Source organism: Brassica rapa, chromosome A09, assembly GCF_000309985.2.
Source record: "Brassica rapa cultivar Chiifu-401-42 chromosome A09, CAAS_Brap_v3.01, whole genome shotgun sequence".
Lineage (NCBI taxonomy): Eukaryota > Viridiplantae > Streptophyta > Magnoliopsida > Brassicales > Brassicaceae > Brassica > Brassica rapa.
This window is the reverse complement of record NC_024803.2, coordinates 41,913,090-41,939,837: the sequence shown is the minus strand read 5'-3', so window position 1 is coordinate 41,939,837 and position 26,748 is coordinate 41,913,090. Positions and strand designations below refer to the sequence as shown.

General features: G+C 32.7%; 4 protein-coding genes and 1 long non-coding RNA gene across 7 annotated transcripts; 4 read left to right on the top strand and 1 right to left on the bottom strand.

Annotated features, from left to right (window-relative positions):
* The first annotated feature begins 1,562 nt into the window (after nt 1–1,562).
* On the top strand, nt 1,563–6,240 carry LOC103842983. Its single transcript, XR_004450976.1, has 3 exons — nt 1,563–5,390; nt 5,623–5,774; nt 5,847–6,240. It is a non-coding gene; the product is annotated as an uncharacterized LOC103842983 (long non-coding RNA).
* A 3,811-nt stretch (nt 6,241–10,051) lies between these two features.
* Nucleotides 10,052–11,835, top strand: LOC103842982. Its single transcript, XM_009119669.3, has 7 exons — nt 10,052–10,286; nt 10,359–10,402; nt 10,486–10,629; nt 10,713–10,883; nt 10,982–11,107; nt 11,201–11,346; nt 11,425–11,835. Exons 1-7 carry the CDS (start codon nt 10,266–10,268, stop codon nt 11,646–11,648), a joined length of 876 nt encoding a protein of 291 aa, XP_009117917.2. The 5' UTR covers nt 10,052–10,265; the 3' UTR covers nt 11,649–11,835.
* A 2,370-nt stretch (nt 11,836–14,205) lies between these two features.
* On the bottom strand, nt 14,206–17,690 carry LOC103842980 (dual specificity protein phosphatase 12). Of its 3 annotated transcripts, XM_033279026.1 has the most exons (8): nt 17,116–17,690; nt 16,921–17,018; nt 15,519–16,838; nt 15,392–15,444; nt 15,263–15,324; nt 15,095–15,173; nt 14,711–14,986; nt 14,206–14,635 (listed from the first exon to the last, which is right to left on the bottom strand). In XM_033279026.1, the coding sequence occupies exons 3-8, from the start codon at nt 15,944–15,946 to the stop codon at nt 14,424–14,426; spliced, it is 1,110 nt and encodes a 369-aa protein (XP_033134917.1). In that variant the 5' UTR covers nt 15,947–16,838; nt 16,921–17,018; nt 17,116–17,690; the 3' UTR covers nt 14,206–14,423. The 3 variants fall into 3 exon arrangements, with proteins under 3 accessions (XP_033134917.1, XP_033134918.1, XP_009117916.1); XM_033279027.1 differs by having other exon boundaries at nt 15,519–16,527; nt 16,631–17,690; XM_009119668.3 differs by having other exon boundaries at nt 15,519–17,690.
* Nucleotides 17,691–17,717: 27 nt separating this feature from the next.
* LOC103842978 lies at nt 17,718–23,919 on the top strand. The gene is made up of 7 exons (XM_009119666.3): nt 17,718–22,109; nt 22,187–22,258; nt 22,676–22,743; nt 22,832–22,982; nt 23,078–23,161; nt 23,239–23,328; nt 23,412–23,919. Exons 1-7 carry the CDS (start codon nt 21,870–21,872, stop codon nt 23,499–23,501), a joined length of 795 nt encoding a protein of 264 aa, XP_009117914.1. The 5' UTR covers nt 17,718–21,869; the 3' UTR covers nt 23,502–23,919.
* Nucleotides 23,920–24,934: 1,015 nt separating this feature from the next.
* LOC103842977 (60S ribosomal protein L10-1) lies at nt 24,935–26,281 on the top strand. The gene is made up of 4 exons (XM_009119665.3): nt 24,935–25,040; nt 25,282–25,783; nt 25,858–25,939; nt 26,033–26,281. Exons 1-4 carry the CDS (start codon nt 24,944–24,946, stop codon nt 26,099–26,101), a joined length of 750 nt encoding a protein of 249 aa, XP_009117913.2. The 5' UTR covers nt 24,935–24,943; the 3' UTR covers nt 26,102–26,281.
* The last annotated feature ends 467 nt before the right edge of the window (nt 26,282–26,748 follow it).

Sequence of the window (26,748 nt, the reverse complement as noted above, 5' to 3'; positions counted from 1 at the left end):
TTAATGTGGTTTTCGAGATTTTAGGTCATGTGGCATCATCCAGTTACGAAAAAGAACACTAATTGTATATAAACATTATTATTTTAAAAATGATATTTTAATTTTTTATAAATGATTTTTTTTCTTTATACTTTAGTTTTGATTTTATCATTTATATTTCTATTTAAAATATAATTTTTGTTATTTTGTCTTTCTCAGAAAATAATTAATCATCATAAAATAAAGAATAATATCAATATGAAGAAATATGAAGAAAATAAAAATTAAGAAGTATATACTGAAATATGTTTTTTTTATTGTATCATATTCACATGGTTAATTTTATATAATAAAAATATTTTTTTGAATAAATAATATACCTAATTTCTACAATATATTACAATCGAACCAGAAATATAAAGAAAGTCGGCATACAACTTTGGACGATATTTTACTTCAATCAAATTCCCACTTTTCATTTTTTCTTTCACAATTTTATTTTGAGTTAGTGAGATGATCCAAAGACCGATTGTTTTTTGAAGTTTCCCAATATACGCATAAACAAAGCAGTATCAGTGTCGTGATAAATTTTATATGTCCTATGCAAACAATTAAACTTATGCAGACGAATAAATACCTCTCATCGTGCAAGCTTAAGCTCAGCTTCTAATGGAGCAAAGATAAGTTCAATTGATAGCGTGTCATCATATTTATGTGCCGACATGGACCCTTCTTAAGATGGTTTCTGCAGCAAACTGAGCAACCATTGATGCTCTCTACTCCATATTAGTTTTCTTGATTTTAGTATCAAAATTAAAATTGTAACATAGCTAGCAAAAGAAAGATTTTTGTAAGTTATATTTTCTTCTTCATTTGGTGACATCAAAGTAGTGATCTCACTTCTAAATAAGCTTGCAGCGCGAGAGTACAGGATTGGGGATCCATTAGCCGGATGCTGATAAATCTAACACGCGATTCTTGTTCCTTGGCTGAATAATGCTTCAACAGTCTGGGACTGTACATCGATCACGTACATGAGTCTAATTTTATTCTGGAGGGAGTTCAATTTGTAAACATTTAAATCAATATTTCACAGTGAGAAAGGAAAGAAAAAGGAGAAAAAAACAGCAGCAACGTGTCTTCCTGCAGCGGTGACCTCTCAGCAGTGAATCCACTTGGAACAGGTTCAGGAGGTAAGACAGCTGTGGCGGTTGTAGTTCCTTCTACCATCCCAATGCTTGTTTCTGGGGCTTCCCTGGTCACACCTTGAGAGAGCTTTGTTGTAACAGCTCCAGCTCCAGCTCCAGCTCCAGCTCCAGGAATATCATCACCAGGATACTCTGCCTCAGGAAAATCACTGTCGGCATTGATGTTATCAACTCATAGCTTCTTTCCAGCGTCATTAGAATCTCCATGGTTTCCATCATTCTCTTTACCCCATTAGTTGCCGGTTCTTGTATCATAGACAACTCACACACGTTGTTATCTGTCTTCCTAATTTCCGGGACCTTTTGCTCTGCATCTTCCAACTCTCCATCGAGCTTCCGACGGTATGATCATTTTCTGAAAATAGAAAACTGCAAGATCCAAAAACATGTAACGACCATCAAAACAGCTTGAGAGCTACAAAGCAGAAACCAGTAAAAGATTCAACAACTAAAAATATTCAAAAGCTAAAAAATTTAGTTACCTGCTCTCATCCTTTTAGAAGAGTAATTTTTCATAGAGAGAAGTCAATATACAGAGGTATATCTTCAAGGCTTCAAGCACCAGTCAGAAACCAATTTACATGTCCAAGAGGAACATTTTTATCAATTAGATTCACACAAAAAGAAACAGAGAACAAAAACGAAGAGAAGAAAATATAAGATAACATCGTAGTTATAAAGCAATCAGTTGAACTATCAGTTAATACACAGAATGAAAAATCTTTCGCAGTCATACAAAGAAGAAAAGAGAAAAAAATAAAATAAAGCTTTGATCTTTTTTCAGCAGTCAGTAGCGGAGGTGACTACCATTAGTTGTTTCTATTTTGATCTGAGTAATAAAGTATAGTGAAATCATGAGTTACCTGCTCGTTGGAGTCTGAGATGAGCGTGGGAAGATCTCCAGTTGAGACGACCTCTTCCTTTTTTTATCATTGAACATAGCAGCTCGGCGGAGGAGTCAACGGATTTGCCGTTTGGTTTCTTCGACTTAGGATCGCCGGAGACAACGTCTTTTCCGTTTGGTTTATTCGCGGTAAGATCGTTTTGGAATTTTCTGCTAGAATTCATCGTTTGAGTGTTTTTTTTTTCTGTAACAATTCTGTGAAAAGAAGAGACTTATAAAGAGAGGTAGAGAGGATAAGGCGAAAGGAATCCATTAATGTGAAACTCAGAGGATTCATTGCTCACTAATGAATATGGTGTCGATTGAAACGGCGAAGGGAGGAGTTGTCGAAGAGATTCATTTAGGGTTTTCAAAGAGCGAAGAGAAGAGAGACGTCAAAGATTCACGACATTATCCGACTTTATCGGACCAGGGCTTTTGATCAACATGTTTCTTCGTTTTTCACGATTAAAAAAAAGTACAGCCCAAGACCGGTCCAATTCGGTTTGACGTGGAAAAACTAAGCAACCTCATTGGTTGATTTTAATGGTCGACGTGGACACCCTCTTTACTCTTCATATTCGACTTTTAGTAGTGTTAGATTTTGATCCTTTCATGTAATATACAATATGATTTTTTATTGCATTACTAAAAACCGATTGATAGTTGTAAATACTTATATGAATCGTGATTACATTACTAAAATTATGGTGTACGCTGATGGTTATTAACAATATCCTTGATAACTACGAAATGTTGTCTTTCCCAAATATGGTGTGGCATAATATTAGTATATTTTTTGATGTATATACTGCATTATTTTACAAATCCGTAGTATAATATTAGTGGATTCTTTGATGTGTATGTTATATTATTTTATATAAGTTAGCATACATTAAGTTTATTTGTCTTAGCTATTATATCATGGCTATATAACAAATTTCGAAGGCTAAGTCAAAAATCCCTATTTTATAATATATTGTTATTAATCATGTTCTCGAGTGATTGCAAAATACATTAAAAACGAATTCCATATTAAATTGCTTGCAATCCCTTAACTTTTGCAGCAAGACTTTTTTTTATTACAAAATTAACATAAATGCTGACAGACATTAATTTGGAAATTTATATAATTCTTTCCGGTTAAGTTTAAAGTCAAATATCATATTCTTTACGATTCATAAATGATACATGACATTTTTTAGGGACACGATTCATAATTATGTTCTTCTATAAACTTTGGTATGTTACATTAATTTTGATTAATTTGTTTTGTATTTTATGGGATACGTGACATTTACTTTGGGATTGATCAATAGAGACTCGATTATATTGTAAATCAAAAGATCATATATAAAAAAATTTAACGCAATCTCGAATGATTGTAAAATACATTCAAAAAGGAATGACATATTAAATTTCTTTCAATCCTTTAACTTTTGCAACAGGATTTTTTTATTACGAAGTTAACATAAATAGTGATAGACATTAAATACGGAAATTTATATAATTCTTTTCGGTTAAGGTTAAAGTCAAATATCATTTTTAATATGGACTTCTTTTATTTTGGCTCTTTGCATATAATACTTTCTATAATTGTATGAAAATGTACGAAAAATTAGGGATTTGGAACATTCCTTTGTGGCAATGGGATATTCATTTTTTTCAAATTTCTCGGGTCAAAACTTTATTAGTTGTGTATATATATATCATACTATCCTAATATCTACGGTATTGCAACCTAAACGTTTCAAAACTAGCAAAGAAAATGAGTGGCATAAATTTCATCTTTGAATTGAAGCCAAAGAAGTCTTTGTGGAAGATTAGGATGAAAGTCATAAAACTTTGGAAGCAGTATTTGGTTGCTGGTGGAGAGAGCATTGAAATGGTTTTCTTGTGCTGTATATTCTTTAAATCTTAAAAAATATCAAATGTTACTTCTGCTAATCTATATAGAGGTGTTTAATTTGGATGTCGGTTTGGTTTCTTCGGTTTTTCAGTATTTCAATTTATAAAAAATATCTATCATATTAAGACTATATCTATTTTGGTTTGATTCAGTTTATATACAGTCATTCCCGATTTATTTGATTTTATACCAAAATACCATAAATATAATCGTTTATTACATTTTTTGCCTTTAATAACAGTTTGTTTCAAAAAAATATTTATCTTTTATACTTTTGTAAATTTTACTTTTATATAACTAGATATTAGCTTTAATAAAACATGAAGATACTTTGGTTATTAAATAGACTATTTTTCTTTTACAATTTAAAATAATTAGTAAACATATTAAGCTGATAACAATAATATTTTCTATAGAATAGAAAAATTAGCAATCTGTAATATTATTAAATAAATATTAGTATACATATATGTCAGCGAAAAAAATAAAATTATGTTTTTTTAATTTGATAAAGATTAAATATATCTTTTGACTTAAAACAAAATATTAAATTAGTAAAATAAAAATTTTAAGTATGAAGATCATATCAATAAATAAATTATGTATATGTTACTAATTATATTATAGAATTTACATATAATTATACAACAATATTTTCATTTTATTCGCTTTGATCAGTATAATCGGTTTATATACCAAACCATATCCATAGAGCGCGTTTTTAGAAAATAACATTCATCCATACCAAATTCAAAACATTTTTTTATTTCGGTTTGGTTTTACCGGACTGAACTCCTAAAGCTAAACCATGTATAATATTTCACTATTGTTTTTACCTATTCAATATCTATTGATTAAAATTTATAATTCTTTTTAGTTTATTCACTCGGCGCAGCATCACCATGTAAACATTTGTATTTCATGAAAATTTTGTATAATATATGTCTTCCTAAATTTTGTATAATCCGGTTTGATTACGGTTCACCTTCGAATAAGTAGACGTTAAATGGAAACCAGACAACACGGTCTCGCGATGTCGTCATCGTCTTCCTCCTCCTCTAGGTCACGCACCAAATGTTCATCCCTCAATTATCCGTCTAAGAAGCTCAATTACATGATCTGCTTGTCTCCATCCCTTGGTCCCTCTCAATCTCCTCGAACCATGAATATAAATGGGCGTGCGAAGGCTGCACCTTTCTGAACACCTACAAGAACTCAGTGTGAGGACGCGATCGCCGTCGTCTTCTCCTCCCCTGATTTGACCGATTCGGGTCTCGAAAGCAAAAACATGAACAATCGGATTGCTCTCCCGGGTGGGTTTTCCTTCCTCCGCGGCGGTTAGCAAGCGCAATGCCATGTTTGACGACGCCATCGAGGTTGATGGTGGTTCGGAGAAGAAGATCAACGAAAGGTCGGATTTTTAAAACTCCTTAAATGTTTTTTTTTTGTGTGTCTGTCCTTGCTCGTTAATGGTTGTTCTTTACTTTGTTTGAAACTCTTAATATTGTGGAATAGCTTCTGGTTCGAGAGCACTTTTCTCTTGCGTGAAGATCTTGAGCTACATTGTTTGGTTCTGTGAAGATCTTTAGTTGAGTATCGGTCACCTTATTTAACTTCACTCTTCTCATCTCATATGACATTAGGTGAGTTCCATCTGCGAGATTTGGAAGCGCGATTTTTGTGTGTTCTTCCCTGAGATAGATGAGATTTTCTTGGAAATCGAACTGGTGGAAAGAGTATACTTGTTTTCTCTCAGTAGATGCGACTCAATCACCGTGGCTAATTCTGCATGCTGGTAAAGATTGTGGTTCTTTGCTTGTAGATTTGTCAAATTCCTGTGATTGTTGTAACTGACCCGTATGGTTAGACTGGTTTTTCTGTTAGTTTACAAGCTTGGAGAATCGAGATGGTTGGGAAAGAGGCGATTCCTGGTTTATCCTATGTGTAAGGGAAGAGGGTGAGGGGCGATCAAGAAGTTAGAGCTTCCAGTGTTTCCTAGCGATCATTTCGCTCTGCTTTTAACTCTCTGCCCATATGAGATTAAACAATCGGAGCTCTAAGTTCCTTTTTCCCCTCTGGAAACTCGTGGTTGGAATACTGATAAGAGGTTTCATGTTTTTTTTCTTCATTGTTTTGAACTGAGCGTCTTATGGCCAACGCCAACACTTGTAATGAAGATTATGAAACTAATCAGAGTATCACTAAACACATGAGATATGTTTTAATATAGCAGGGTCTGGTTTCAGACAGTTACTAAGTTATTCACTGAATCTTAATTTTGAATTTTTAACGTACAAAGCATGTTCTAACAATAAGCTCGATTAATTGTTTGTGTCAACAATGAAGAGTTTGAAGCTTCGAAGATGAGAAAATGATGGTTGAAGCCACTTCTTGCCGTATTACCAACGTCAAGAACCTGGTTATTCTATATGTTTATTTTCAAAGTATGGAAACACGAGAACGATAAGATCCAAGCTCCAATAACTGTGATTCACAGACTACAAGAAGATTAGCTACCTCTCACGAGATATCGTCCTGTCATTCTCTCAGATGCTTTATAATTGCATAAAGGAAGAAGATTATACGGCCCTTCTATTTATATGTATCTATAACCGAAAATCCTCTTAGCAGGTCAGAGTCTTTGCATCACTTTGACCTATCATTACCCCTTCCACAAATTCAGCTTGCCCTCAAGCTGGAAAGTAGGAACTGATGTTGCAATAGCTATGACAACATTCTTTTTTACAAGAAATGTGAGTCATGCTATTTGTCAGTTAGAAATTTCTAGATAAAAAACAGAGCTTTTCTTTGAGAAAAGGAAAAACAGAGCTCGTCAGTTAGAAAGTTTTGATAAAAAACAGATCTTTGAATTTGATGCCTAGGTGATCTGGGACGAGCAAGGCTCGAGCTAAGCATTGTCCATGACCTTATCAGTAAAGAACCTACAACATTGAAAGGCAGTTGAGAGCTGCAGTCCTCAGATGTGAGTAAAAGTCGAGACCAGATATGCATATGAACATTTGTGTATGTTGTTTCGTAAGAGTTAGCCGGTTACGAGCAGTAATGAACCATAGTCCTCAAATGAGAGTAAAACTTTTGAGGGTATTACTTAAGCTTTGGTTCTTCATTTGATTGTCTCTGACTTTCCTATTGCGTTTGGTATAGTCTTACAGTGTTTTGGTATTAAAATGTGCAGGCGTAAGTAGGAATGTCAAAGACTTAGTGGAGAATGGAGAAGATAAGCTTTGTAAGATCTTTTTTTTTTCAGTTTCTCTCAAAAAATGAAAAGAAACTGATCACTGAACTGAAAGTGGATTGTCTTCTGACTTTTAAGCAGTGCGGACATCAATGTGTCAAGCAGTGCCGGGCCTCTGGGGATAGGTGGAAATATTGGTATGAGGACCACAAATTTGTGGGTCTTTAAGAAAAATGTTTCTTTTATTGAAAGGATATTAATACATTAGAATAAAAATTTCTATTAGAAGAACAAACATATTATTTAATGTAACATATAAATATATAAAATATATTTTCAATTGGTTCTTTTAATTAATGAGATACTTATTTAGAATTTACCAACGGACATGCTTTTAGATCTGTGAAATATTATATCAATTAATTATTCGTTTATATTATATACTAGGTGTCTTGCCCGCATATGCGAACTTAATCGTTTTACAAATATTTACTAGTTTATTTTTTATTAATTCAAAAACCAGCATAATAACTTATTATTTATGTTTTCAAAAAAATTAAATCAAACATATATATATATATATATATGAAAAAATCTAATTAAATATATATATTTAATTAAAATTTATTAAAGATAACATTGATTTTAACTACTGAATTTATTATAATTGTTTTATAGTTTATTTTTAAATTTTATAATTGAAAAATATGTTTTAAGATAACAACACAATATATAAGAATTATATTATTTTTAAAAAAGATAATATTATTAATAAAAATTCGTTTTTGATTATATAATTAATTATATATAAAATTCATTAAGAGTATTATAGATATTAATCGCTCTAACTTTTAACGTGAGAGCTCGATTCCAAAAATTTACTTCGCTAATAATAATATAGTTAATTAAAATTTATTAAAGATAACATTGACTTTAACCACTGAATTTATTATAATTGTTTTATAGTTTATTTTTAAATTTTATAATTGAAAAATATGTTTTAAGATAACAACAGAATATACAAGAATTATCTTATTTTTTAAGAAGTTAATATTATTAATAAAAATTCGTTTTTGATTATATAATTAATTATATAGAAAATTCATTAAGGATATTATAGATATTAACCGTTCTAACTTTTAACGTGAGAGCTCGATTCCAAAAATTTACTTTGCAAATAATAGTATAGATTATAGTATGTAACTTTAATTAGGGCAGCTTCATCCATAGCATCTCATAGAATAACCGGAGAGTATTTTAAGAATATAAAATTGAAAAATCAATAAAAACAAGAGAAATAATTTGATAAGGTTTATAAGAGAGATATTTTCTCAAACTTTTGAGAAACATTCATCCACATGGTTTTTTCATTGGACAATTGCTTTTACTAAATAAAAATATTGACTTTTAAATTTTCAAAAGAAAAATAATGAAATTAGGAGAGAGAAGGGAAACAATCATTTATTGCGATATATTCAGTTTATACCGTGCAAAAACATACATAGATTTTCGAAAAATTTAAATGACATACATTTTGTTTATTTTTCTGGCGAATCATATGCCAGTCGCCAGATCGGCTGCCACATTAGCTAATTTTACTAACGTGAATTCTCTATTGGTTAATTTTGCTAACGAAAATGCCATATGTATAATGTATTTTAAAGAATAAAAAATAGTTTTTTTCGTTAAAATGATTTAAGATGTAAAGGTTTATAATTTTATATTACTATTAAAATTAAAAATAATTAAATAATAATTTTTAATCTTATATAAGAGATATATTAATTAAAGTGTTTCGACCTTATATTCCTATAACAATACCGTTTTTATAAGAGTTGTATATGTGTTGTAATGATTCAAATTCAATACTAGTGTTGCATTTGTGTTACTCTCGATTAATTTAGTTATGCTTTTACATTTAAAGAATTTACGTTAACATATCATAAATTATTAATCTCATTGCACAAAATTATTCGCATGATTACACAACATATCTAAGAAAATTATATATAAACACATAACCAAGATTAACACAAGAGTAATTGATAGGATAGAAAACTTATAACGAATGATAAGATTAAAATTTTATTATTTAATTAAGTTTCGTTAATATTACTAAATAATAAAATTTCTAAGATGTCAAAAATATAAATGTTTACATTTTCTAAAACAAGATATTAATTTTTATTCTTTTTAAAGTTATTGTACAAGTGGCATACTAGTTAGTAAAATTAGTTTACGTAGCACGTACATTAGCAAAATTAAATGATGTGGTAGCTGATGTGTGATTTTGTGAAGAAAATTAACAAATGTATTTTATCTGCATTTTTTGAACGTACATGTATATTTTTATACGGTTATATAAATCGGGTATAAATTAAACATATTGCAATATGCTGTACATAAAGTTCTCATGTTCAACTCTTTTAAATCATCATGTTAGAGGTAATTAGTTTTTTATTGGCTTAGAAAAAATAAAACATGGCTGCGTAACTATAAAATATGTTTTTCTTTCTTTTGGAAACTTTTATGGTTTATGACCGATGGAGTTGCTCTAAGAAATGCTTAGTTGGTTAGGCTAGCTTTGAAAAAAGATGCCAATAGGGATAACAAAATAAGGGGATCATCATTAATTATTTATCTTGTGAAGTTGTGAAAGGCAAAAACCCTTTTTCATAAAAAAAAGGGGTTGTGAATGGCAAGAAACTACTCCAAAGAAAGAAAAAAAAAAAAACTACTCCAAGGAAACATTGTTTGAGGCAACGCCTCCTGCTCGAGAAGGTGAAATATCTTGAAGATTTCTCGAGCACCAATACATGACAGCCTGCTAAGTGCTGACTTGAGCGCAAAACAGTCCTTCAATGATCACTCTCCCCTTCTTTCCAAATGTTTATGCTTCGGAAGAGGCTTATTAGTCAATGGGCCTAATCCAGGCTTAAACTAAATTTAAGACCCAACGAGAAGGACGGTTACAGCCCAAAACCAGAATAACAATTTAAAGTCGAGACTCTCTATAAACACCTAAAATCCTAGATCTGGAAAACAAGAATATCTTTATCGCCTCTCGAAAAACCTAGCGCAGCAGTCGCCATGGACGAATCCGCGAACAAAGTAATTCTTCTTCGAGTTATCGCTTTCTGAATTATAGTTTCTTCTTCTCTGATTAGATCTTTTGTAACTTAGGGTCTGGAATCGAAGGGTACTGATGCAGAGATTCGAAAAAGCAGGTTCGTTTCTTTTTGAGATTTGTATCTCTAATTAGATAGATAGATCATGTGTCATGGTAATTAATGAATATTCTTTGCAACAGCATTAGGAGAATTTCCGTCGAGGGATACGACACCTCCCTTCGTATGGAGGATGTCGATGATGCTTTGAGAAAACACTTCGCTTCATGTGGAAACATAATACATGTGTATGTTCCCAGAAACTATGAAGAGACGATTCTCTGCAGGTTCGTGGCTTCTTCCTCCAGCTCTTTCCCTCAAATTAACAGCTTCTTACTATATAATTAACTTGTTTTCTTTTGTTTTACAGATATGCCTTCGTTTATGTTAATGAAGAAGATGTAGAAAAGGCGCTGAGGCTTGATGGAAGTGACATGGGAGGACAGATTTTACAAATTAAGTCATACCCGTTTCACGAAAATCACCTTGAGAATGACTTGGCTCCTATGAAAGAAGTCAAAGTCTATTGGCCACAACAGACGTAAATTACTCTTTCCTTTCTGATTATTTATTTATTATTTGGGAATTGTGTCTGCGTGTTTTTGTCACGTTGATAATATGATACTCCTGCAATATTAGGTTGAAGGTTACGGGTTATGACACTTCCCTTCCTGTCGAGGATATCGAGATAGAGCTAGAGAAATATTTCTCTTCACATGGTTCTTTTGTTTACCAAGATGAAACCGCTTCTGGTGCTATCAAAACGTTTGTGTCTTCTTCCTCGCAGTCTTCTTCTTAGTAGTATTTTTTTTTTTAATTTATCCATTGCTAACTAGAGACTTATTTTTGAGTTGACAGCAAAGCTTACATTTATGTCCAAGGTCCAGATGCTGTAGACAAGGCTCTGGAACTTAGTGGTCGTTCTGTGGAAGGCTTGAATTTTGTAGTTACTAAAGTTTATCCACTTCCAGAAAATCCACACATGTCTGGCTTCATTCACCCAAGTACGTAAATTTGATTCTTTATTCTTTTTTTTTAACCAAGTAAAACCTTTCATTGATTCGTCTGTCTGTTTGTTTTAGTTAACCTAACTCGCTTCACAAGGGAGCAGATAGAAGATCCAAATCTATGTTTCATTACTGAGGGACAGCAGAAGAAGAGTGATACATCGGAGGGAAATCAGAAGAAGAAGAAGAAGAAGAAGAAGAAGAATAAGAAGAGCAAGACCAGGGAGGGAATTCAGAAGAAGAAGAAGAGTGAGACTAGGGAGGGAAAGCAGAAGAAGGGAGTAGAAATCTCTCTCTGAGGAGAAGACGTGCTTATGATATTAACTTCTGTGCAATGTGTTGTCCAAAAAAAAAAAAAAACTTGTGTGCTATGCAAACCTTCTTTTCTTTTGTCTGGATATTGAGTGTGTTATGTTGTTTTAGTGTTTGATCTTTAGCAACTAAAGACGTATCAAAATCTACATTCCAGAAATGTGTTCACGGCTATTCCTATAATGGATCCAAATCCAATCTTAACCGGAAGCTTCTTCAGTTGTGTTGAAGTCCATCAAGCTCTATCAACCTCTGTAATTCCTCTTTTCTACTATGCTTCTCTCCTCAAGATTATAGCCCATCATCGGTCTCAATCTAGGTAACATCTGCTTCTTTCTTTTAAAGCCAGTATCTATCATAGCCTAGCAGCATCATTATGTCAGATCTCCATATATCTTTGAGATCATCACAAAATTAGCCGGGTGTCTTGGTTCAAGCTTTGACCAACTTGATATGCCATTTTTTCTCTCCAGCATTTTCTCCAAAACTCTTTCACAAGCTTCAGTGTCTCCACTATTTGCCTATCCTTCTAAAACGTGGCATCATATTCCCCATTTGAATATAGACGAATACCGTAGTGTTCCATAACACAGCGTCTCTCTCAGTGGACAGATTTTAAAACCCCACCCAACGCCGAGCCGACACCAAGTCCTTGTTAAGTATATACACATTAAGTCCAAGTACAACTTTTTTTCTAACCACCTCAGAGAACACTTTATTATCCGATAAATTTGCTTCAACTTGAGATCATATGTTTGATCCTTCTCTCTTTTTGATCTCTACTTTTGAATCTTCTACAAAATACACGATTTAGTTTCGTAACATCTTAATATTTCATTCTTGTTCACGCAAACTATATGTTAGTATCCTTAGCAGTTCGTAAAAAATGGACAAAATTAACATACCCACCTCTAGAACTCAGGTTGTTAACACACCCCCAACATTTTTACTACTAAGCTAAATGAATTTTGGGAAAATTTTGGTCAAAATTTATATATATATATATTTCTGAAAGCCGGAATCCCTTGCTTCTGTAAATTTAACATACCCCCCCCCAACATTTTTACCACTTAGTATAATCGTATGTATATTTGCAGTTTTTTTTGTCAACACTGAAGTAAATGGTTACATACGTTGAAAACAATAACTTATCCAAATGAAATATACAAGGATTTGAAACTATATAAGAAAAACTCATTCCAACTATGGGCTGGCTTTTAAAAGCCATCAGTTATTAACCGATTATTAATATAAACTGAGTATTCACTATTCAGGTTTGGGCTTGTTTAAATAGGCCGTTTTAGTATGAATAATTCGACTAATGCATTATTCGACTAATTCATTATTAACAAACTGTTTGGGCTTATTTAAATCCCAAAATAAAAGTCTTGTCCTTTTGACTCTCTCGTGTCAATCCTGAAATAGAATGCGTAGACATATATAACAAGCAAAACATATAAGAGTAACAGAAGTACTGTAACAATGCCACCACCTCTTTTCTTTCTTACATCTACAAATGATTTGAACCAGAGCGGTTTGCTTCATGAGCAGGTAGTGAAGATACAAACTTAGTAAAGTAAATGCAGTAGTAGACATTAAGGATTATGGTCCTTAATGGCTGCTACTACATTTTGTTCGTAGCTCCAGCGATTAAGCAAGCGTCAGCTACCAGAAACGACATCCTGTAATTGTGGATATACAACGTTGTGTTTATATAGTGATACATTAAGAAGAAGATCCGATAGTTTGTTTTACAAAAAAAAGAAGAAGATCGGTTTGTTCTGAGTCTTTAACTAAACTTTTAACATTATCAAATGGCAAAGAAAACAGCAGAGCATCCCAAAAGGTGGTGATGACATGATTGTTTGGAATAAAGGTGGTGATGAAATAGATGATAGACCAAGCACGGTCACTTCCAGGGGCTAAAGGTCTTCCTAAGCACATGCATTTGGTCACGCTCATACGCAATGATTCTCTTGAGAGGAGAAAAAAAAAAAGAAATCTCAAACTCCATAGCCAGTTGCTACATCAGAGCTATAAACACAGTAAGTTGAGTTTTTACTGGGTCTTGAATAGTAGAGACGCAAGATTCGTCGCGTTACGGGTCGATTTTATATATTTTTTATTTTCTCAAGATAGTGATTATATTGCCATATATAAATGTATTCATCATTTTCTCTAAAATTGTTCTAAAGCAGCATGATCAAGAGGCTAAGCAATATGGATTACAACCAGAAACGGGAGAGATGTGGCCAATACATGGAAGCTCTTGAAGAAGAACGTGCAAGATTCATGTCTTCCAACGTGAACTCCCTCTTTGCTTAGATCTTGTAAACCAAGGTACCTATGCATATATACCAAAATTACAATACTATACCAACAAAATTACAATACTACTAATACTATACCAACAAAATTAACAAATACACAATGGATAATATACTAACATTTGCAACATAGTTGAAACTTCTTTAATAATAGTAAAATCATAATTCTTTTTATTTTTAAATCACACAGGTACATATAATAAAAACCAAACCCGTCCATCAACTAAAAGTTATTAGACTATTTTAAAAGGGTTTTATATTGGTTAGATCTGATTAAGCAAAAAAGTTAAAACACACATACGAGAACTATACAATTTTATATCAATCATCCTGTCTTCTTTATTTTAATTTTTGTTACAGTCATCATCCCAAAGTTCTAATACAAACTCCAATAAAATCATCAGCGCATTGAAGTGCGATTTCTCCTCCAACATTCTAGACTATTTTCTTCTCATGCTTCATATTCTTCTTCTTCTTCTTCACGTCAGCTTTCACAGGGATACAATCCACACGGCTCATCTGAAGTTGAAACGCCGGAACAATCTTGCTTCCGCAGCTACAAAAACTTCCTAACCAGTCAAAGCTTCCAAGTCTCGCTTTACACTTGGGACACAGTAACTTTCCTTCAGGCAGATCATCTTCCACAGCTGACATAGCAAGAGAAAATCAGACTAATCAAGAAACCACTACAGATCTACAATGTGTGTGATTAAGAGTATCACCTTCATTCATCCAGCTGAGAGGCTCTACGAATATAGAAGTACATTTTTTCTGATCACCAGGATTCTTGTTGTGAACCTCTCCCATCATGTTTTTAAACATGTCATCAAACTCTAAATCAGCCTCACCAGGAGTGTGATCAATGACTTGCTTCTGAAGCAACAAAACATTCCTGCATTTCTTGCACTGGAACGTACTACCACTACCCTCATTTGACATTCTCGGATCAGCCCTTAACTTTAGTTTGTCAAATCTCTTATCTTTGCTGTATAAATAACCTGGTATAGCAAAACAACAAAACATCATATAATCCGATACATGACCAAACGTGAATGCACTTATTATGAAGAAATATATCAAAACCTAAAGATGAAATAAATCAAAACCTAAAGCCTTTAGACGGAAATGCTTGTAAATAGAGCTGGAACGGTCAACTTTGAAGTTCATTCTTTCAAACAAATCCAACTGCAAGATGTGAAAACATTGATGATTATTATGAACATTCACATCAAGTCACAGAGCTGTAAATATATATCAAATAATTTAGTCTTCACCTGTTTTAAGAAGCCAAGATTGGGTCTAGCGTGAGCACTTTGCTTCAGTGACGCCAACGCATCTGTAAAAACAAAACAACATATCAATTAACGGGAATAATGAGAGATATTAAAAATCATAGTACATACCTTGACAAGAAAGCTTTTCGGTCCTCATAAGATACGCAATGACCATAGAAGCACTGAAACAAAAACGTAATAGTTATAGTCAAGAGAAGTAAAGAAAAACAACAAACAAAACTAAGTGATTTTTTACCTTCGAGATTCTCCTGCAAAGCAATGAACTAAAACACCTTTCTCTTTGCGGCCAGCATCAATAAAATCCAAGCAAATATCGAAAAAATCAAGCAGATTCTCCCATTCTTGATCGTAAGCAAACACAGCCATTCTAGTAAACTTGAGATCTTTGCCAGTATGTTCAAGTGAATATAGAAGATTCCCAGATGGCAACGCACTCTCTGCCGCAAACTCTCTGCCTTGATGATCATCATCACCAACATACACTTCCTTGATTTCTTTTGAGTCTAGTCTCACGTTGCGCCATTCCTCGAACACAGATATGGAAGGGCAGTGTAAAACTGTAAGAACGTGCGAAATTTCGGAGCTACCATTCTTGAGAACTTCAGCAGCGGCACAAATATCGCCGAGGTATAGATTCTCCCTAATTAGGTCAAGCTTCTGCATTGTCGATAAGAAGAACCCTAGACGAACAGAGGCGAAGTCGAACTCGGAGAAGAGGAACACGAGATCGATGAGGTTTGGTTTGTATTTATTTCCTTTTACTTTTAAACCTTCTGACTTATCTAGAGGGGGTTTCAAGTTTTAATCCAAAACCAAAAAGAAAAATCACCGACACACTTAAAAAAAAAATAATAATAATTACGGACACTTTTGTTATGAGATTTCGTTAGTGTCATCCTTTGTTTTGTTATAGACTTTTGGATCGTTCAAAGAAAGTAAAGTTTCTTTTTAAAAGTTACAATGTCGAAACTATAATTGGCATTTCCAATAATTCGACAACAGTTCCAAACACAACTTTAACGTAAAATACATAACACAATTAACGTGTTTGATTCGAAACACGATATTTTATAGCATATCAATATCATATTTTTTTATTTTATTTTGCTACGCTATTTCAGCCAAGCATTTTTCTTGATAAATCAGCGTAGTCAAAAGTGGCTGAGGAAGTTTTCAAGATAAAAGCTCCTAATGCCCATTCTAGTGGTATGTCTTTCTCTCCTGCTTTACTCGCAAACTCAATTCTGCAAAGACAAAACAAACACAGTTTTATTTTATTTATCGAAACCTAAAAATTCAACATTGATTGTTAAGACCGTTCTTGAATTTGTGTGATAACATATTTACCTTCCATCATCAAGAGCAAAACCAAGACTATCGTGAAGCATTGAGATAATATATGCTGATGAGAAGCAGTACCCAAGCAAATACTCTTCTTTTTTTTTGTAAATAGCATATCAATACTCTTTTTCAGTTCCGACCATTTTTCTTTACAGTACCTCTTTCCAGCTGGAATCATTTCAGCTAGCCAATCTTTTTCATCCAACTCAAAGAACTGATTCATACATAAACATTAGTCGACCAATGTTCCATAAAAAAACAACCATGCAGATATGAGTTTTTGGTTTATATTATACCATGGACGTGTAGTAGAAATTTGATGTCGCCAAAAAATGTCCTTGTAGATCAGGTGTGAATGTTGATCCAATAGAACAATGCTTATAAGGACATTTCTCTGTACATAACAAAACGCACCAAAGCTGAATACATAAGAGATAAAGAAACTTGACATTGACCAACGATGTTCAGCTATATTAATAAAGTTATCTTACTGTTTCCTTCCTGCAACATTGCATATGTTGCAGATCGGCATTTGGTGAAATTACCAGCAGCTTGAAGTGAACCTGTTAATCTGCTTTCCTCAGATCAAATCAGAGAGAGTTAATGAATGTTGGTGGATTAACAAATGATGAAGTCAAAAGCCATTTACAAATCCTACTAAAATAATTGCATGTGTTTAGTAGGATTTGTAAATGGCTTTTGACTTCATCATTTGTTAATCTACCAATATTCATTAACTCTCTGATTTGTTTTGGCGTAGCTACTACAAATCGAACCAAAATCAATATACTAACTAGAATACCATGAACCCCAAAGATCAATTTAAAAAAAAAATCATATATGAATATTGAAACTCACCATGAGCTCCACCTAGGTGTTGAAAGAAGCGTCTATGCAACTGCGACGACCAACACCTTCTTTGCTTTCTTCCTGCGTCTTTCTCCGCCTCTCTCTTCCTTTCTTCACCACTGTTAACGATTGGATATTTTCCTATACTTTCATCTATCTCCACAATGGTCTCAATAATCTTTGGTTGCAACCGTTCCTAAATCGCAAAATAAAAATATTTAGAGCGTTGTCATAAGTTAGCTAGTATGCGTTTCAATATGGATATCTTATATATTTTACCTCTTTGGGAAGAATAGGTTCTGGCTGGTTCCAGAGCTGAACAGACTTAAGCCAATCAGATTTCATGTTCTTGTCCTCAGAATCATTGTCCGGATCATGAGTTCCGTGTTCATAGTCGAACTCTTCATCTTCTTCTTCATTGGAGGGCGATGAATCTTTAATAGTTAAAAATTTCTCCAAGACTACATGTCTACATTCACCGATTGTCTGCTCCGAGCACTCTGGTCGTCTGTACAGATTGTATGTCGCCATCTCTGGTAACTCCCTCTTACATGCCTCGATTGCTAAGCAAACAAAACCAAACAAAGTTAAGTTTTCCTTTTTTAGATGCTAGAATTTTCACATATATGTTTTTGCATTTCTTTGTAGTATATATATTATACCACTCGTTGTATATGTATATTAATAGATCATAATACGTCAATATGTATGGAAACAAAACAACTCGTACTATATATGTATATTAAATTATAAATGTAATATTAAGGAATAATTTTTATAAGAAAATGATTGTTTAAAAATATGAAAATAAAAATTTAATAATTTATTTAATTAGTATTATTAAAAGAAAAAAATATTTGAAGTAGAGTTGTGGATGATTAGATAAATGAGCAAAATTGGGGATGTAGCAAAGCGAAGACCGATAGGCCAACTACATGAACCGATTGGTGCATACCACCTCAGGACGGAATGGTTTACTTTTGGGACCAATCGGTACTATCCCATCAAATCCGCAAATTAAAACTACATATGGTTTAAGACATGTTTAAAAGATCAGAGCAAAATCTTTGGGAGAATTTCACACACCAGAATCGTCTTTGCATGGATCAATATGCTATTCGACCCCAGTTCTACAAATGCTTGCGTTTGAGATCAAACCTCTAACCATCCAAATCGTCAAGTAGAACATCTTCAATAGACATCCATATGAGAATTCCTTTGACTATATTTGAATCGTCTGAGGAGCTGTGTCGATCATAGTGTTCCTTATAATTACGTGATACTCATTTTCAAGTTTTTTTTCTTGTGATAAAGCAGTTATGTGGCTGAAGTTGTTGGAACTAGGATCAATCACCACATGGGCTCAGTGCAAATAAATCTTCATAGACCACTTATACTCTATAGCAATGACACCGGATTATTTAGGAGTTGGTCTATAAAATAAATATCAATTATGTATGTATTATTCTGCTGATCCAAGTCACTAGTCTATATTCCCAAAATATATTTATTTTTTTTCGCAAAATATTTTGTTACTCTGTAGATGTCAAGGTTAGCTTAGACTTTTTTTGGCTTAGTAGACTTGAATCTTTTATAATTGAGAAATTAATTTTCAATTTTCGAGGATACATTAAAATTGTAAATCAGATCAAACGTTTATATTCTTTAGACCTCCTGATTTTTGAACTAGATGATTAAAACGCATATAAGTTTATGTTCTTCAAGAGTAGAGAGTTATAACTTATAAGCATTCAAGTTTTGTATCCCAATATTTTTGGTGGATTTTCTTAACCTTATATTTTGGTTGATATAAAGGTAAATTTTAACATATTTCACCGAATAAATTTACATTAGAAATCTTTTTCTTACCGTAATAGAAACACTACCATTTCTCCGTACGATAAATAAATTATCTATATTATTAAAAGAGAAGTATCCACTAAACAATACTTATAAGTTTTCTAACTTATTTACACTTCCATGCTATTGAAAATTAAATTAAACTACTTATTTTAATGCTTGTCTTTTTCAATTAAATTAATGAATTTTCATTAATCAAATTTAAACATAATGTCATTAAATAAACCTACCTATTTTAATGTTTGTATTTTTCCAGTTAAATTAAAGAGTTTTCATTAATCAAATTTAAATTCAATGTCAATAAATGAACCTAAAAAATACATCATATTTAACGTAGCTTTATTACGGACAAGTACGGCCCAATAATGAACTTAAATTTTATTTTTACGAAAATGTGAATCACTTGACATATGTAATATTTAAAATATATTAACTACAATATAACAAATTCATATAACCTACATATACTTTAGTTTGAAATGGTCATGCTCAAGTTTTATATAGTCAACTTACATCATGCAACGATCGGTGTACAATATTCAAACCACATATAGTTTTCGTTTTCTTTATAGGATGTATCAACCATTAATTTAACTGGAAAAAGACAAACATTAAAATATGTAGGTTCATTTAATGACATTAAGTTTAAATTTGATTAAAAAAACTCATTAATATAACTGAAAAAGACAAACATTAAAATATGTAGTTTAATTTAATTCTCAGTGGCATTAAAGTGTAAATAAGTTAGAAAATTTAGGGGTATTGTTTAGTGGATACTTTAGCTTGAAATGGTCATGCTCAAGTTTTATATAGTCAACTTACATCATGCAACGATTGATGTACAATATTCAAACCACCTATAGTTTTCTTCATAGGATGTATCAACCAATCAATCATCTTATTGATTTTCTAAACTTTATAAAAAACAAATCAATAAATACAAAGCTTATAAATAATTTATTATTAATAAAATTATGAAATTATTTACAATTTAATAACTAATTTATCGCCATTTTTTATATGTTAAATTTTTCATAGAAGTTTAAAAATCATTGTATTTTCTTTAAACATGTATAACTAATTTATAATCTTTTATGTCATACTAAGTCATAATATAATATTTTTTTATATTTTACATTAATACCATTGTTTTTATATATCATCCACAATTCTCTAATTACGTCTATTTGTTCAATTTTTTATATAATATCGAATATTCGTCATAAATCGATGGTTTAAAACGCTAAAAAAATAATTTACTTGGTAAATATAATAAATCAAATATTACAAATACATCATTTAGTTAAATAAATAACAAAAAATCGAAAATTCATATGGATCTAGTTAAAATATTATATAACGTCCAGAATCAAGAGCGTCTGTCTGCATTCATCATCTGTGTCAGACAAACTATTACATTTGCTAAAAATATGTAGACGTGACCATGTCTTTCCTTATTGAATCATTCTCTTGTAGTTGAGCACTTTTATAACTCAACGGTCAATAATTTCCAAAACATACAACAACTATGTCAATAAAATATAAACAGTCGACAAATATGTATATGATCCTTTATTGTCAACGACGTTAATATGTTTTCAAAAAAGAAAAAAAGATGTGAGTTCTATGATGTTCTTCAAACCAAGTGTTAACTTGGTAAAATAGAAAGACCAAGTGTTTACTTATTTTAATGAATCTTATACATACTCTTCATAGTGGTACTTTTTTTTTGACATCCTTCATAGTGGTACTTATATCTTGCATTTGACCTTATCCATCACAATATAAATATCGTTTTACAAAACTCCATCTATATCAAGAAAGATATTTTAAAATTTTATTATCAAAAATTGAAAAGCTAGACTCGACAAAATGAAAAGGTAAATAAGATACTTATTTCTAATTATATTTTAGAATGACATCTCAGAAAATTAAACTCTAAAAGACGAATGATACTTATGAAATTTTGTAGTTTTGTTTGAACTCATCTTCTGATGGAAATAATAAATGGTTATATGTTGCATTTATTTCTAATTATTTGACTCGGTTCTACGTTGAATAAAGAGACAAGTTGTATATGTAAATCAGTATGTATATAATTCTCTAATTCCTCTACCTAAACTATAATCTATGTTGTCAATATTATTTAGCTCATTATATAACTACTAGGAGCCGATATAAGTATTAAAACCATGGTCAACGGCTAGTCCTAACGGAGCCGTTAAACTTTTCAGACGCCGTTATCTCTCTCTCTCTTTCTGTGTTCCTCTCCTCTTTTCTTTCGCTATAAAAAGGTGCTTTCCATTTGCTTGATTTACGGGAAAAATCTTGGAAGTTGTCTGTCTATCTTCCCCAGATTTATTTTTGTTTTGAAAGCAAAACCACAACTTCTTTGCGTCTCTGCTAACATTCCTCCCGATATTTCTGCTCTTAAATCAAGGACAAGAAAGCTCCCTGCTCACTCTATAAAACCCTTCTCTTCTTGAACATTTCCAGGTGATTTTTCTTGATTTTTTTTCCTGGCTGAGAATCTGAGATGAGTGAACACTTGGTGGTATATGTCGACCGACTGATGCAGCCGGTTCCGTCACCTCCCGTTGAGTCAGAAACACCTGAGCCGTCTTGCATCATGGAGGATAATGCAGTTGATATCTACGAGAGAGAGGGAGAGGAAGAGGAGGATCCACTGGTTTGGTGGGGGGAGTGTCGTATTTGTCAGGAGGAGTCTGCTATTAAGAATCTTGAGAGTCCATGTTCTTGCAATGGAAGCCTAAAGGTATTTTTTTCACATTGTCCCAAAAAGAAAAGAAAAAAGATGCTAATAAGAAAAAAATTACAAATGTTTTTGGACAGTACGCTCACAGAAAATGTGTTCAACGTTGGTGCAATGAAAAGGGAAACACTATATGCGAGATCTGTCATCAGGTATATACGACTCTGTTTTAATCTTTAGGAGTAGAGGCCAGAGAACTGATGTAGAGCTGGTTATAAGATTTTGGAGAACATAAACATTTAGTAAGAATTTTAATAATTTTTTAAAAATAATAATTTAGGAACATAAACATCTTAGAAATTTTATGGAATCAATGCCAATGAGTTGTGACCAAATCCAGGCATGGGTAAAAAATTAAAATCACCAGAAACTGAACCTTGATAGATTATATTTTGTTACAGTTTGAAAGATAACCAAATGTACATAACTGTTTTTCTTAAACCTTTTAGACAATACTTGTTGCTCAAAAAAAAAGCCAATACTTAAGAATTAGTTGGAAGTCTATGCATTTACTGTAAAAGTTCTATGTAAGTTTGAAATCTGATAGCCTTTTAACTTGTCTTATCCAGCCATACCAAGCTGGATATACCTCTCCACCACCTCCACCCCAGTCTGATGAAACTACTATTGACATTGGGTATGATCAGTTTCTTAACTCTGCCATACCCTACTACATTTCTATATATGACTTGTAATTGTTCTAACTTAATAGTATCTGTTTGTAGGGGAGGATGGACAATCTCAGGTCTGGATTTAGACGATCCAAACCTACTTGCAATCGCAGAAGCTGAACGTCAGATTCTAGAGTTGGAGTATGATGATTATACAGAACCAGATACTACTCTAGCTGCATTTTTCCGCATATCTGCTCTTATTGTAAGCCCTATTAAGCTTCTAGCAAAGTTTCAACACTACCGTTTTCTTACCGAGAGTTGTAAACCTGATAACATCCCTCCCTTGTTTTCTTGCAGATGATGACTCTTCTATTGCGATACGCACTAACTATACCAGATTATGCAGATGGTGAAGAGGAGGATCCTTCTTCAATACTTTCTGTAAGTTGAAACCAAGTGTCTATAACAGATTATGATATGATGGTTCCAATTCCAAAACCACAATATTATCATTGCAGCTTTTCTTACTCCGAGCTGCTACTTTTCTTCTTCCTTGCTACATAATGGCATCAGCTATTAATATCTTGCATCAGCGAAGACAAAGACAGGTTAGCTTTTTAAACACATTTAATACAAATTTTTCTTATCATTTTGACATTTTGTTGTTAAAACAAATCAATGGTTTGAACAGGAAGCAGAGGCTTTAGCCACCCGGTTTGCCTTGGTGCTCAGTTCACGTCAACCTAGAGACATGGTTAATTATTTGTCTATGGAGCCTTGATTTACACCACAATTTAGGTACTTCAGTGATTTCATCAGGAAAAAATTGGTGTGAAAGAGTAACTTGCAATAAGTGAAAAGAAGAGATGATTTGTTGAATCAATCTCTATTTCTTTCACTTGTTGCAGTGGAATAACACTTTTCTAATGAAATTACCGAGTTATATGTGGTGTAATGCATCATAAGATCTACATGAAGGTTCTTCTGAGTCGGCTTTCTCACAAGTTAAAGCATGACGAAGGAGTGTCCAAATTTAGTGCATGGTTCTTTTAAAAAACTTAATGAATCTAAGATAGATTCGTGTCATCCAATGTATGTAGAGTTTAGAGTTTCTGATTTTGTGCATTGTATAATCTGAAAGATGTTTTGTTTATTTTTAAACATTGAGCTTTTCAATGACATTACAAGCATTTCACTACCGAGACGCGTCGCCTATCACTTTTGTTTAGCCTACTTTTGTTCATACGATATCATCATGAGTTGTAAGGCCAAGTATCACATATATATATATATATAACTAATATGATTAATTAAAGAGTGAAAAATCCGTAGAAAGACAACAAGTTAATTTGCTAGCATGAAGTCATTGCAGTGCATAAACATGTATCATGTATGATTTTTCTTCGGATCGGATATTTTGGATTTCAGTTATAATTTGTATCACATCTTAGATCTTATTATAGTGAATTTGAAAGTATATGTCGAGATCAGATATAACACATCGTTTCCGATTCTAATTTGTAGCACATTATAAACTTATAAAATAACCATATATAGTTTAGATTCGGGTTATATCGGTTATGTTCTGATATATCTGATGTAAAAGACAAAATTTATAAACAAAACATAAGGAAAAAAAATTGAATAGAGTTACCATAAACATCGTTTATAAATAAATATGCATTACTGTATAGAATAGTAGATTTGCCCTTTGTTATTTCAACGAGCAAGTATTATTCGTAAGTAATTGGTTATTTAAGGTATTTATTTAAGTTTTAATACTTATTTTATATGTTATACCAAATAAACATTTAATTGAGTATTACTTATTTATGTATTGAATATTTATATTAACTATTAATTTTGGATTTGTCTGAGTATTCATTCAAATTTGGTTAATAACACTTCGGATTCAAATATGTTTTGTAATATCCTACAAAATCCATTTGAATATTTTTTGCATTTCTGATCGGATAACGGATTGAGTTTTTTTGTTCAGACTCGGTTTGATTTTCGGATTCTGAATTTTAGTTAAACTGTTGAAACAAAAAATATCTTTTTGGTGGGGGAGGGGGGTGTCAAATTTACCTACCAAAGAAAAGCTTTAACCCGACGCAGTTATATGGGCCGTAAGTCTCTCTTATATATTATATGGGCCTTAAAAAGTCTCCCAAACCCAAATTGAGAACCTTTTAGTTGCCTAGACAATAATCACATGTATAAATGCCAAGTCATTTGCTTAAGCTTGTTCGAGCAGCAGCAGTCCTGTCGTCAGGTAGTGAGTGGAGGAGGGAAAAGGAGAGAGACGCCATGGGAAGAAGTAAGTTTCTCCATCTCTCTCGTTTATTCATGTCAAGAGCTTCCCTGTTCTTTCACTTACGTTAAAAATGTCTTACAAAATGGCTTTGTGTGATTATGCAATTGAGTGTTAATAACTTTCTTAAGACACGAGTTGATTAGTTATGTCCTGTCGTAGATTCCTTGACTTGAGATATGTTTTTCTCGATATTTTTGGTAAATGAGAAATAATGTAGCTAATTAAAATCTGAAAATTATTGTAGGACCAGCTAGGTGTTACCGTCAGATCAAGGGCAAGCCATACCCTAAATCTCGCTACTGTCGTGGTGTGCCCGATCCCAAGATCAGGATCTACGATGTCGGCATGAAGAAGAAAGGTGTTGACGAGTTCCCTTTCTGCGTCCACCTCGTCTCCTGGGAGAAGGAGAACGTCTCCAGCGAAGCTCTCGAAGCTGCGCGTATCGCTTGCAACAAGTACATGGTGAAATCCGCGGGAAAAGATGCTTTCCATCTGAGGATTAGGGTTCACCCTTTCCATGTTCTGAGGATCAACAAGATGCTTTCGTGTGCTGGAGCTGATAGGCTTCAGACTGGTATGAGAGGTGCTTTTGGAAAGGCGTTGGGTACTTGTGCTAGGGTTGCGATTGGGCAAGTGCTTTTGTCTGTGAGGTGTAAGGATGGTCATGGTCACCATGCTCAGGAGGCTCTGAGGAGGGCTAAGTTTAAGTTCCCTGGTCGTCAAAAGATTATCGTCAGCAGGAAATGGTATGTAGAGATTGATGATCCTTGAGGATCAAGTTTTGTTGCTAAACTCATCAAGTTTGTGACTTTTGTTTCAGGGGTTTCACTAAGTTTAACAGAGCAGACTTTACGAAGTTGAGGCAAGAGAAGCGTGTTGTTCCTGATGGTGTTAATGCTAAGGTATCTCATTTTATGCATCAGATTGTTATAGCTTGGGTTTATTGTAACAGTCTTTTGTTATTGATTTTGACAATGTCTCGGTTTGTTTTGTAGTTCCTTTCATGTCATGGACCTTTGGCTAACCGTCAGCCCGGAAGTGCATTTTTGCCAGCCACCTATTGAAGTTTCAGGACTGTAGTCTACTTTTCCGTGAAGAGCTGTATTGAGTCTGAATCATTTTACTTTTATCCTTGAAAGTTTTGTTAAGTTTTTTAGTTGGACATATTCAGTATTTTGAATCTTTGTGAAATGATATTTTGCTATTCTATGTTGCTCCTTTTGCAAGTTTTGTCGTGTCCGCTATTGACTTCTCATTACTAAACCTTCGTTTTTATTAACACTAGTGAAATCAAATGATTGAGAACTAAAATTGGTCAAATAAGTTCATATGTATGTTTTATTACAGTAATACTCTAATGCTAAAATAGATGTTGATACTTGGGGATTTGGTGATTGTTTTTTTTTTCCGTCCAAATAAAAGTATGGTAAAAGAGTGATTCTTTTGGCTAGTGCATGTTACTAAAATAGATGTTGCAATATTTTTCAGAGAATATGTGTGTATAAAACTTCTAGTGTGTATAAAACTTCTAGTAGCAATCAGAGAGATGGGTGATTCTTTGGATATCTCTAGAGCATGTTATAGAAGTGCATGTATTTGTAATTAGTGAAGCTTATCTAGCTAATGTTAGGTGAATGTCATTTTTTAACATTTATGATCTAATATCTCATGAATTATATTAGGCTGAGTGATCCAAAAGAAAAATGACAAA